At 47.0% G+C, this 12,305-nt stretch overlaps 1 protein-coding gene across 1 annotated transcript in view; it reads right to left on the bottom strand.

Moving 5' to 3' along the window:
- GTF2A1 (general transcription factor IIA subunit 1) overlaps positions 1 to 1,877 on the bottom strand; it is a 28,529-nt gene extending 26,652 nt beyond the window's left edge. The window contains exon 1 of the mRNA XM_051620211.1: positions 1,590 to 1,877. Within this exon, the coding sequence (XP_051476171.1) occupies positions 1,590 to 1,619 (30 nt within the window). The 5' untranslated portion in view covers positions 1,620 to 1,877. The remainder of the gene's footprint in view (positions 1 to 1,589) is intronic.
- Positions 1,878 to 12,305: the final 10,428 nt, after the last annotated feature.

Raw genomic sequence — 12,305 nt, forward strand, 5'->3', positions numbered from 1 at the left:
TCCACGATGTACTGGGTAACAACCGTTTAAACTCTCCCCATACAGCAGAAAAACTATTACGAAAAGCTTACGGGAGCACAGGAACGTGCGCCAGTTGTATACTGGGGACAAAAACAGTCCCATCAAACCAAAACAGAAAAAGAAAGGAAAAAAAAAAAAAGAAGAAAAAGGTAAACCGTTTCAAATACAAGACAGGATGAAAAGTGTCTTTGTGCAATGCGTAAAGGCAAGAGAGATTCCACTGACACCAGCTCGGAGACATGCCCCCCGCCCCCGCCGGCAGAAAGTACGGCCGCTCCCGCATGCCGGCGGGAACGGGGAGGGGAGGGAAAGGAAGGGAAACCCGGCGAAAGCCCGGTCCAGATGGCAGGGACAAGCCGCCCGACTCCCAGCCTCCGACGCGGACGCATGCACCTCCCAGCCCGGGCTCCGCGGCTCGCTCCCTATTTAAAGGCTGATGTGGTGTTTAAATGGAGAGGCGGTGACGTGGGGCTGGAAAGCACCTTCCCATCCTAGCAGAGTCTATATTAGAGAGCGGCAATAGCTCTATATAAACAGGGCAGCCACAGGGAGGAGGAACACAAGGAGCAGGGAGGCAGAAAGGCAGGGGAAGCCATGATGGATCCGAGAACCACAAACAAGGGGGCCGAGCCCGCCGCCGGGACGCCGGGTTTGTCTCCTCCAACGCTTCGGGGCGGGGGTCGCGGCCGGGGGCGCGCGCAAGGGGGAGAGGAGCGGACTGAGAGCGGCAGCCGGGGGGCTCGGTGGCTGCGCAGGTTCGTGTGACTGCTTGTTGCAAACCTCTGTGAGTACAAGTGCAGCAGCGAGCCACCCGCCAAGGTGCAGAAAGCACGAGAAGGGAACGGAGAGGGGGAGGGGGAGAGGAAAAGGATTTTTTTTAATCTTTTCTCTCTTTTTCAAATAAATACTGCCTCGCTCGCGGAACAGGAGTTGAGGGCTTTCACTCGGCTTAGCCGATCCGGCCGGGCTGGGATAGGTGCTTTTCAACCATCGTCTCCTTATAAAACATAAAATGGCTCCAGCGGAGCTGGGGCGGACTCCGCCGCGACCGACACCACAAAAGCGAAAGCTGGCTCGGACACCGCTTCCCCTCGCCTCGGGACGGCGGCGGGGCGGGCGGCAGCGCCCGCCTTCCCCAGCCGCTTGCTCCAGCTCTCGCCCCTTCCCCGGGCGGCTCCCTCCGGCGGCGGTGCCCCCCGCCCGCCAGCCCTTCCCCTCCCCGCCCGACCCCCAGCCCGCGGGCGGCGGCGCGGCCCCGGCCTCCCCGCGGGGCTCTGCCAGCCCGCCGCCGGGCCACCGCCCCGCATCCCCGCTCCCACCGCCCCGCGCCCGCCGCCCCCGGCTCCGCTTTCTCCCCAGCGCTGGGCGCCACAAGTTGGCTCCCCGCCGCGGGTGGGAGGCTGCCCCGAGTCCCCCACCACCGCTTCCCGCCGGGGGGAGGGGGCCGGGACCGCTCGAGGCGGGCGGCGTGAGGGAAGGGAGTGCGGGGGAAGGGGCGGCGAGCCCCGCCGACCCCCTCCGCTCGTGCTGCTCCCGGGGCCCCCCTCGCCCCCCGACCCGGTCCTTACCACGGGGTTTGTGTTAGTCGAGCTCGCCATGTCCCGAGCCCCCCGGGACGCCCCCAACCGCGGGGGGGGGAGTCGCCCCTAAAACAATAAACCTGCCCGGCTGCGTCCCCCCAGAGCCCGCGCGTCCCGCCCCGGCTCAGGGGCAGCCCCGCGGCCTGGCCTGGCCCGGTTCGCCGGCCCTGGGGCTGCAGCCGCCGCCGCCAGCCGCCCGCTCTGCCCGCTTCGCCCCTTTATATAGCGAGAGCCGAGCAGCTGCGCGAGCGGCCAGGGCGAGAGGGGGACGCGGGCGGGGGGGGGAGGGGGGCCCGCGAGGCACCGCGAGAGCTGCGCGCGAGAGCGCGTCGGGCCGGGCGCCGTCACGTGGAGAGCCCGCCCCGCCGCCATGACACCTACAGAGGCGGAAGTAGCTGCGCGACCTCGCGCACCTGCCGGCGGCGGCGCGGGGCTACCGAGGCGGAAGTCTCCGCGTGCCGTAACCCCGCCCCTCCCCGCGCGTGACGTCATGGCGCCCGCGGGGCGGGGCTGCGGGGGCCGGCTCGCGCCGCTGGCGCCAGGCGGCCCCGGGCGGGAAGCGGGGGGGGGGGGGCGGGATGCGGGCACCCCCGGTGCTCCGGTCGCGGCTTGTGCCAGGCGAGCGGGGACGCTGACTCGCCGCGGCCCAGCCTTGGGAGCCGTGTGCTCCCTCGCGATGGAAAGCCGCGCGCACCGCTGCCTCCTTGAGGCCAGGAATGTCTCCTGGCTCGCGACAAGGGTCTTAACCCCTGCCTGGCCTGGCGCGCGCTCCTGCCTTCCCTCACAGGCCGGCGGGCCGAGAGGCCAGCGCTGTCAGTAGGCCCCAGGCCCCGGAGTGCTTGCAGGCTCCCTTCCACTGCCTGGGCTGGCAGCTGAGTCCAGAGCTGCACAGAAGGAGGGAGGCAGCAAAGTCTAGTAAGTTACTGATGTCCTTCACTAGGGACTTGCTATGGCCCATAGGCAGTCACCAGTTTGCAAAATGGCTGCTTTTAGCGGTTCCTCACAGAATCTGGGGGAATAAGACTTCCCACCTGTGCAAGGAGTTCTCAGAGCCTTGCCAGCTGGCTTTGCTTCTGTTTTCCCCTCTTTATTGCCTCCTTTTTCCATTCTCTGTCGTCTTTATTTATGGCAGCCTGTGAGAGGCACATAATACAGGAATGTATCAACCATCAGTACTGTTCCATCAAACTTAACTTCACCACTGCCACCTTCTCTTAGTCCTTAGCACAACTTAGGAACCCTGTTCATCCCTTAGGTCTTCACCAGTAGGTCATCTGTGTAAGTCCCACTCATGGGACTGAATTCTGACTCTACAGATACAAGGCATAGCTGGTTATGTCTCTTCAGCCAGTGCTGTGATACTGTGCCAGAGACTGTTACGTTCCCTTCACCTGAAGTCCGTCCTCTTAAATAGCCTGAGCAACAAGGGAAGGCCTGTCTGATATCTTCTGATGGGAGGGAGTTTGTTAGTGGGTATAGGAGATCTTCTCATTCCTGTAAATACTTCATTTCTACAGTGACGAACATTTCCTTCCCTTCTGGAGTGCAGACTTTTTACGTGCTGATGATGCTACTGTTCACTGTGCAAACTGCTGGAGACCCAGCCAAAAAATAGGGTAGTTTACAAAGTTTGACCATTTTCAGCTATCAAACTTAGCCTTTTTTGCTGACGTTTTCCGTCTGCGTAGCACAGCCAACAGGACTGAAGAGGGTCTGCCCCCTCAGAAGCTGTAGTTCATGGTCTGATTAATGAACTATGAGGATTGATTGAAGTGCTAGTGTGGCTTGACTTCCTATACCTCTGAAAACAAGGTTTGTACTTGCTGTGAAGTTGCTGAAGTGACTGGCATACCACCAGGAAAGAATCAGATTGCCATTCATACCCTTCGTCTTCATAACACGAGGCACTGAATAGCTAGTTTCCCTCCCTGGAGCCTCCTCCCCATTTTTCAGAGTGGCTTACTGAATAATTAAAAAAGATAACAAATGGGTATGATAGCAGTAACAACTCTGTCTAGAATTGTGCTCCTTTCTGTTGTTCTGCAGACTGTCTTCCTAGAAGGTAAGCCCTGTGTGCAGAGCCCTGTAACCGTTTCTCAGACACCAATATCAAGTTGTGGTGCAGCACTGCAAGCCCCCTGAGTGCCCCTAAAGAAAACTGTGAACAAAATAAAGCCCTCATGAGAAATGCCCTGTTGAGCCAGACTAATAGTCCATCTAATTCAAGGCAATTCAGCTGCTGCTTGGGGAGATAGAGCAAGTTCACTGCTTGCTGAAGTCTGTTCACCTTGTTTCTCTCCAGTGTCCCATCTGCCTGCTGGATTGATGTGATGGGATTCTATTTCATTTAGCATTTTGTTAGATTGGAATAAGGTACATGTTTGTGTACAGCAAACTGTACACTGCAACATTGCTAATAAGGATAGCATCAATAGGCATAAGCTACACAAGAGCATTACTTTCATAGTTAGCTATTTATCTGCCAGCATTCTCATTTGTTTAACAGTCAGACATGAATTATAGTAAGTTTGTGTCTCACCCTGTCTCTTCTTTTTCCCTAAGGTTTTTACCACTGACAGCTCTGGGTGGCTTCACTAGGTTTAGCAGTAATGTCAGCTTTACTGTTGGATGGACACTTCTGTTTTAGCTGTTGTACTGTCTAGACTTGAGCACCACAGTGATGATGGACCTTATGCCCAGAGCAAAGATGATGACATTTGGGTAAACTTTCTCCTTCACACAAAAATTGTGCCAAAGTTGGGACAGTGTAGGGAAAATCACATTTGTACACAAGATCAGAAGCTGATCCTTGGTGTGCTAGAGGAGGAAATAAAATTTAAAAGTTCCCACTCAATCCTAGGCACAATCATCTTTATTTCTCTACCAAATGTCTGAGACTAAGACCAAAAAAATGTCTTTTATAGCCAACACTTCACACTATATTATTTATAAAGGGTCCAGGATATGGAGGTGGTTTTAGTTAATCTCCTTTGTGGTCCATCAGAGAAGTCTGTCTTTTAGAAGAGAGATTTTTTAAGTTAGAAAAGAGAGTTTGAAGTTGAATGGAAGTTGTATTTCCATTTTAAAGTTCTTAGCAAGTACTAATGTCTTGTTCTTCACAACATGTCTTTAAATAAGATATTTTGCAATGGGATGACCGATGTATAAGTATTTGCTGATGGGGGGAGGGATGGGACAGACTTGGATCTAGAAATTAAAAAGTGCTAAGTATGCGTGATTGGCACTGAAAGCCAGCAGCTAGAAATTCAGCTGAAAAATAGGCCAACAAAATCTTGATGTGAAGTCAAAATACACCAAATTGAAGTTGTGATTTTCAGGTCGTTTTTTGTTTTGTTTTGTTTTGGTGGGATTTTTGGGTTTTTTTTGTTTGTTTCTTTGTTTGTTTTATTTAGGCTATTTGGTTCATCTGAAAATGTTAAAAATAATAATAATCTGAAGCTACTCCTTTGTTTCCTAGGAGCAGACCATGAGAGTGCCTGATCAATACCCCATCAGTATGCTCTCATTTTTCTTGGAAAACATTTCTGATCATACAGCAAAGCACAGAGAACCTAGTATGAGGTGTTGCTGACACAGTCGTTTATAATTTCTTAGTTCTGGAAACAATTTTTAAGTGAAAAAGCTTTTTAAGTGTGATCTGTGTTGACTGGTTCCCCTACCCCTTGAGGGCCAGTTAAGCAAGGAAAACAGAAATTGGTCTTAACTAAGTTACAGGAGTGCGAATTTTAATTTAGGTAACAGAATGAGGCTTTACCATCAGCACACCTTCCAGATTTGCCAGCATGTTTTCCAGATTTATCACCATAAATCTTGTCCATATAACCAGTCTGCTACTGTAGTTGTGCTGGAAAAGTCTGCTGCTGTGGGCATGAAGATAACATGCAATATTCAGCCAGTCTATCACACACTTTTCTTAAACAAAAACTAAGCCATTGCACACTTTTCAGAAGGCCTTGGTGATACAGTAGTATTACTAGTTAGGGAAGTAAACTTTCTGCCCCAGTCTCTGAGAGCTTTCCAGATAACTGAGGAATTACACATTTAAATTGCAACAGCATATGTTAAAAGGATAACATAGGAGTATACACAGAACCAAGTCAATCTAGAAAACCTTGACAGGAGAATAAGATGCTTGAAGATACACTCACACATTGTGACGTTAGAGCTCATGTTCACCTCTGTTTAACTCACTCTTGCTGCTTCCACTCACTGTATGAGAGTATAACCTTACATAAAATTTGATAAAATGTGTGAGGTTTTTTTGCATTTTTTAAGTGTCCCTACAGAGATTAAAAACCAAAACAACAGTAAGTGGCCTAAGCTGCAATCCAAAACTTTGGGCATAGGCGGAAGTTAACAACAGATGCATCCTACTGAAGCTTTTTTGGATGCAACCAGCCCTCAGAAGAGATGCCAACACATAATGGACCTTAATTGATACTAGGTCAGACAGTGTTCAGGTATTGTATAAACAGCCTTTAATGAACAGGTATCAAAAATAAATATATATATATAGTGACATTTTCCTCCTAATAGCCTACTTGGCATGAACTAGTAGCTGGAAGCAAAAAGCCAGTACGCATATCCCTCTTGCCTTCAGCACTAGACTTCCCCCAAAAACTTTTAAGCAAGGCAGAAATGAAATTTAATAGCTCCCATCACCCTTCCTCCAAGGAATCTGTTTTTCTAGATGGACTTATTCTCACATCTAGAATTGGAAGCACAGCAATATCCTTTACCAAAGCATAGTAATGCCAGTTTTAAGGGTCTAACATACGCACAATTCAACTGCCCTCCTCACAGACCCCAGAGAACCAAACCTTGTCATTCTAGAGCAATGTGCTTTGTCTCTAGTGACCCTTCAGAGGACAGACCATAATGTTTCAGCAAATTCTCAGCTTGAACTGCTAGAGCAGATAAGCCCTTCAGAGAATCTTGCTACACATTAAGCTTTGATTTTGTGATTAGACTTTTAGAGTCTCAGGCTTGCTCTGCTCTTACCAGGTGCTCACTCAAGCAAAATAGGAAGCACAACATTTTTTTAATTTAATATAGACTAAAACTGTTTACTGTTAGAATATGTGTAGTTGCTTGAAAACAAATTATATATACACCTTTCTCATTAGGGCACATCTAAACAGGATAATAAAACTATACGTTTAGTTATACAGTCAAATCCACACAGCTACTGACTTTATGAAGCCATCTTCCCTCTTCCAAACAAATTACATAAATTGCACCTTCAGAGAAAAGTATGTTAGTAGGTGACCAGCTACTGTAGTTGTTTCATTACTGCAACTCCTTCTGTCTCCATATATCTCCAACAGACCGCTCAGGCCTTCAAAGACTGAGGAACAATACCACAAAGGATAGAGGCCTCTACACCCATCAGAAGACTTTGTTTTAAAGCTGCTACTAATTGTTAGACCCTTTCCTCTCAATGCTAGGATTTCTCCACCAGCAGAATCACAGTTCTCTCTGTTTTATACACAAACTCCAGGTTGGATTTTGTAAAACTGGTCCCTTTCTAGGACCACTTGTGCCACTTCTCCTTAGGGAATTGACTTTCCTCAGCCTCCCTCAAAAATCACTTCATGCAGCTGCACATCAGTCTTTATATCAGCTGTTTCTAGTACATGATCAGTAACAGCTGGAGGAGCCAAAAAGCTCCTTTCTAGGCTATTGCCATGTGTTGTATTTATTTACACCTTAGCAGAGGTTTCTGCCATCATAGGTTTGTGGATCAGATTGTTTCTTTCATGTCTCTCTTGACAAAACTATGCTTAGTTTGTAAAGGCAAAACTTAACTAAGACACTGACCCCATCATTCCCACGACCCCCAAGCACTCAGTGATAATGAGGATTTCAGGCATTTGTATTTTCTTCCCATACTGCTCTGTGCTCATCCCATCCATGTGCCACCACGCTCTGCTTTTGCAGTTGTGCCAGTTCCTTGCTGTGCCATTTCTATTTTTTGTTGTTTGTTGTTTTGTTGCTTTTTTTTTTCCCTGTGCTGGCTAAATTTTAACCTGGATCAGTTTCCTGATCTGGTTCATAGGGCAGCTCCACAAAAGATGTGTTAGCTCGATTGAAAGAGCTGACAGGAGTAGAAATAAGTGACCAGAGGAGGAAATACTTCAAAGCAACATTGTTGCCAAATGCTTTGTCATGTAGAAAAGTTTCCAGGCTTCCTTTTATTGAAGAAAAATTGGCTGCTACTTAAATTGCTGTAAGCAAGCTATAATACTGGTAGGAAGATTACCAGTCTTTTGGCCTAATGCTTAGGTCTCTACAGATTGAATGAATCATAATTTGAATAGAAAGTACTGATTCTTCAATAGCTAAAAAATTCCCTAAAATTCTGAAAGCTAGAGCCTATCTGCAAGGACATGAGCTAAAGGAGTACTTTGAAGTTACACATTCTGTGAGTACTACCTTGCTTAAGTACTTTGTAAGTAGTAATATTAATCACTTGGACTGCCACTGTTATGACTGTTATGAATCACAGCTAATCAACTGTGATGGGGTTCTGACAACAACCAAAGTACTGCTGGCTCTGATCCATGCAGCTGAGCAACAAAGAAGTCAGGTAACAAACTGCACTCAAAGTACCAGTTTGTGCAACATCCTACATTATGGATCTAAAGCAAAGCTTTACCTTGCATGCTGATAAATGCTTTTACTGATTACTACCATATATTTTAGCCAGCAGCTATGATGTGCAAAGGTCTACAGCAAAACTGAATTCACTTTGGCAAAGTTGTTCCTGATTTATATGGGCACTGGAGAGTGAAACAGTGTAGCGCTGGTCTATGTGTCTGATAGCCCTGTGATTCCTTCGGGAGCCTGAGTGTTCCCTCACACAGCTGGCAGGGTGGGGGACTGCACACAGGCAGCCATCGCCAAGCAGGGGTGTGCTGTGGTCTGGATTATTCAGTGAGTTGTCCCACAACCACAGTTTCACGCATCCATAAACTAAAAATGCTCTTGTGCAAGACAGGATTGCTCCACTTTGGATGCTCACTGCTTCCCACTTGGTATGTCTGTTCCTGTGTGCCCAAGTGGCCTTGAGGCCACTTGCAAAGCATGCAAGCTTCTGCCTTGCTGAGGGTCAGGTAAAGCATGGAATAAGCATGGGTGTGCCCTACACTTAACAGCCTATTCAGAGGTAATCATATGTTCCCTCTGGGACCCAGCATGAGAGGCATCAGGCCATCAGGCAGACATGACAAATCTTTCAAATCTTTGCTTTGTTTTTTCTTGTTTGTTTTTTTTTGTTTTGTTTTGTTGCTGTTTTTTTTTGTTTGGTTGGGGTTTTTTTTGTTTGCTTGTTTTGATTGGTTTGTTGCTTGTGGGGTGGAGTTTTCTTTTGTTGTTTTAATCCTAGATGAGTCCTTGGGTTGTTTTTCACCAGACTGTGTGGAATTTGCAGAAAACAACTCCAGATCAGCTTTGGCTGTGATCAGCCTTCCCAGTAAGGAACAGTGAACATGAACTCAGTTGTGGCCAGCCTATGGCTACTAACAGTTACTGTGCAGTTCCTATGCTGAGGCTAATTATCTAACTGGCAAAGCTCTACTAGTGTGAGGATGGCATTGCAGAGTCCCTGGCTTTAACATAAAAGAAAATGGCAGGAGTAAGCCAGCCCAACTCATCCTATAATAGAGTTATAGGACCCTTTACTGCCATTTGTAACCTGTGATCCATTTCCAGACCTCCTCTCTGCTAGTCTTCCTGCTAAATGACGTGTAACCTGGAAGTCTTGGGCACAACATGATTTTGAGAGCTGCAAACATATAAAGAGAAGTAAAGCTGCACTTACAAACCTGAGCTCACATTTTCCCTAAGCTGCTTGTTCCTACTCCCTGCATTGCTGCTTTAGATGAAAGATTGTTTTTCCCTCTTAAGCATCATCTTCCACTACAAATCTTCCTAACTTTGCAATATGATCTACTGTCATTAGCCATCTCATTTCTCCCATAGACCTACTGTAGGCAGATTAGTAGTCAGGACATCTGTGTCTCTGTCGAAAGAAAACATTTCTAGTGAGGTATGAGCCCATTGGACTTGCTATACCTGCAGTTTTCCTTGCCCTCTTTCTGGTACGGGCAGAGCACATGATGAGCAGAAAACAGCGCTTCCAGTTTATGGCATTTTCAGGCAGCTGCATTTGTGCGGAAAGGACTAATTCATGCTCTGACCCAACTGGCCAGATGCAGATACAGTATTAACTGCTATAGGGTGAGGGCCCGACACCACCTTTATTGGATATGGTCTGTAGGCACCAGGGATGTTTTTTCCCAAGAAGTTCTAGCTGTTGCTGCAGCCAGCGCCCGGCAGAGTCTGCACCAGGCTGGGCGCAGCTCCTGTGAATGTTTTCACTGGCCAGCTGCCAAGGAGTTGCTGATGGATATCATCTAATGTGAGGCAGATGAGAGCACCTTCCAAGCCAAAGTGATAATATCTCTATCCATATGACGATATGAGTGGCCAAAGCAAGTCCTTTGCCCTGCTGCCAAAGCCAGCAGAAATTGGAGATGAAGCTGGAGGATGCGACTAAGTAACAGTGGTGCAGAACCAGAGGCACTTTCTTTTAGACCTTACAAAGGAAGAAGACCAGCAGTAGCATTTAAGCAGCATATTCTCTTTCCATTGCTATAGATCTCTGCTATAAATTTCCAGGTCCCTCCTGCCCTGTTTCCAGCTATGGCTTTCAAGACACAGTCTTATGTCATTCTGAATGTTGCAGCAGGCAATGTGCTAAATTGCTATCACTGTAAATTGCTAAGGAATGACGAATACAAGGGCACAGAGCAGAGACATTCAAGGTAAATCATGCTACAAATGCTGTAAGTCTGCTAAGGACCTTGAAGGGAGAAGATGTTCTGGGTTAGGGAAACAATGGAGGGACATTAGATCTGGATTCAGCTGGGGCTCTATCAGTCCAAGGCAGTGATTTAATACTATCTCAGCTTTCTTATCATCTGAGAGGTACAGTCTTTTATTTCATTTTGCTCTTCAGATAGGTTAATTTCTCATTGTCTAAAAAGGACTATGATTTTTTTTAAACGGAAGGCGATAGGAAGGACAAAGTGATAATCCTAAAATGTATAGGCCGTAAGTTTTTGCATGCATCAAAGCAGTTGGTTCCAAAGCTAATTGGCTAGACTTTCCAGCACTACTTGAAAATATCACACATAACCTGGAATATACATTGGTAACTCCTAGATGGAACCATTACATTTGGCTGACTTGAATCTGACCAAAACCCATTACAAAATGCAAGAAGTGTGAATTAGCATTGATTTTATCAAACATGTTCGCACATGAAAGTGAAAAAGAATCTGTCCCTTAGGTAAAAAATTTTTGTATGGCAGATTCCCACCATAATGGGACTTTTCTAGCAGACTTGAGGAGGATGCTTATGTAAGGAAGGTAACTATCATGAACTCTTGACTATGGCTGCATTGTTTTCCAAGTTGAATGTAAAAGATATAGCCACAAGAGGGAGGCAGAACTCCTATGCCAGTATAGTAACCCCAGAAAAAAACAAAAACAACCCCCCCCCCAAAAAAAACAACCCACAAAATAAATCAGAGAAATACGTTTTCAAAATTTTTCTTTTTGTGCTAAAATTGTCTAGTAGCACTGTCATTAGAAGAAATGACTGTTAGCTATAACTTCGATAAAAGTAGGTTCATAATACATAGTAAATGTTAAAATATTAACATAAGCTGAAAATTAGTAGCTAGTACATCTTTTACTTAAATCTAAAAATTAGCTAAGAAATAACTTCAGGACAGATTGAAACTAATTTTCATGTGCTTTGTGTAGGTGCTGGGAAGGAAAACTGTTCCCATGCTGCAAGGGATTTATTTCAAAGGCATATAGTTGTATTCTTGCCAGGCTCTAATATGGAGGGGTCGTATTGGTTCAGGGACACCTTTTATAACAAATTGCTTCCTAAAAAACACAGCACCTTCTATTTCCATAGCACCTCAGCAAACAGATAAGGCATTATCTTAAAATGGTGGTATTACTTATGCTATATAGTACTTCCACTGGGCAGCAGGCCTTCTGGGTTCACTGAGCTCAGCAGAAAAATAAATTTGTCTGGAGGGAGAAGTCAGGTCTGATGTCTAGTTCTGGCTCCAAGGATTATTTCCGTAATTTCCTCAACAGCATTTCAGAAACTGCAGTCAGGACCTGACAAACCTGGTCAGTACTCTAAACCCTTCATGTCTTCATTCCCTCTGATCAGTCTTGAACTGCCTCCTCTTCTGCCTCATCTCTCCAGGTAGCCTTAAAAGAGGAGAACGGGAGCCATACCCTGTTTGCTTACCTGCAGTGCAGTCCTCTGACCACCGAGCAGATTTATACCACACTGTGTTCATTCTGAGCATGGCAGCAGATTAATATCCTCAAGAGAGGGCAGGTCAGAGAACACTTGGCTTGAAAACCCAAGCTGGACTTGGCTATGTAACCATCTAGGGCTGTGGCAGTTTGAAGCAGGCACAGGAACAGTAGGTATATGTAGACGTCTTTCCTGCACATTTGTGAGAGCTCCTAGGAATTTTGGTACTTCCAGAATGAGGCAGCAGCTGCATAGGGATTTACCAGATGGGAGCAGTGGCCTTGGCTGCCCAGACTTGGACTTAGCCCCACCAATGTACCTCAGGGCAG

The sequence above is a fragment of the Apus apus genome, chromosome 5 (assembly GCF_020740795.1).
Source record: "Apus apus isolate bApuApu2 chromosome 5, bApuApu2.pri.cur, whole genome shotgun sequence".
Lineage (NCBI taxonomy): Eukaryota > Metazoa > Chordata > Aves > Apodiformes > Apodidae > Apus > Apus apus.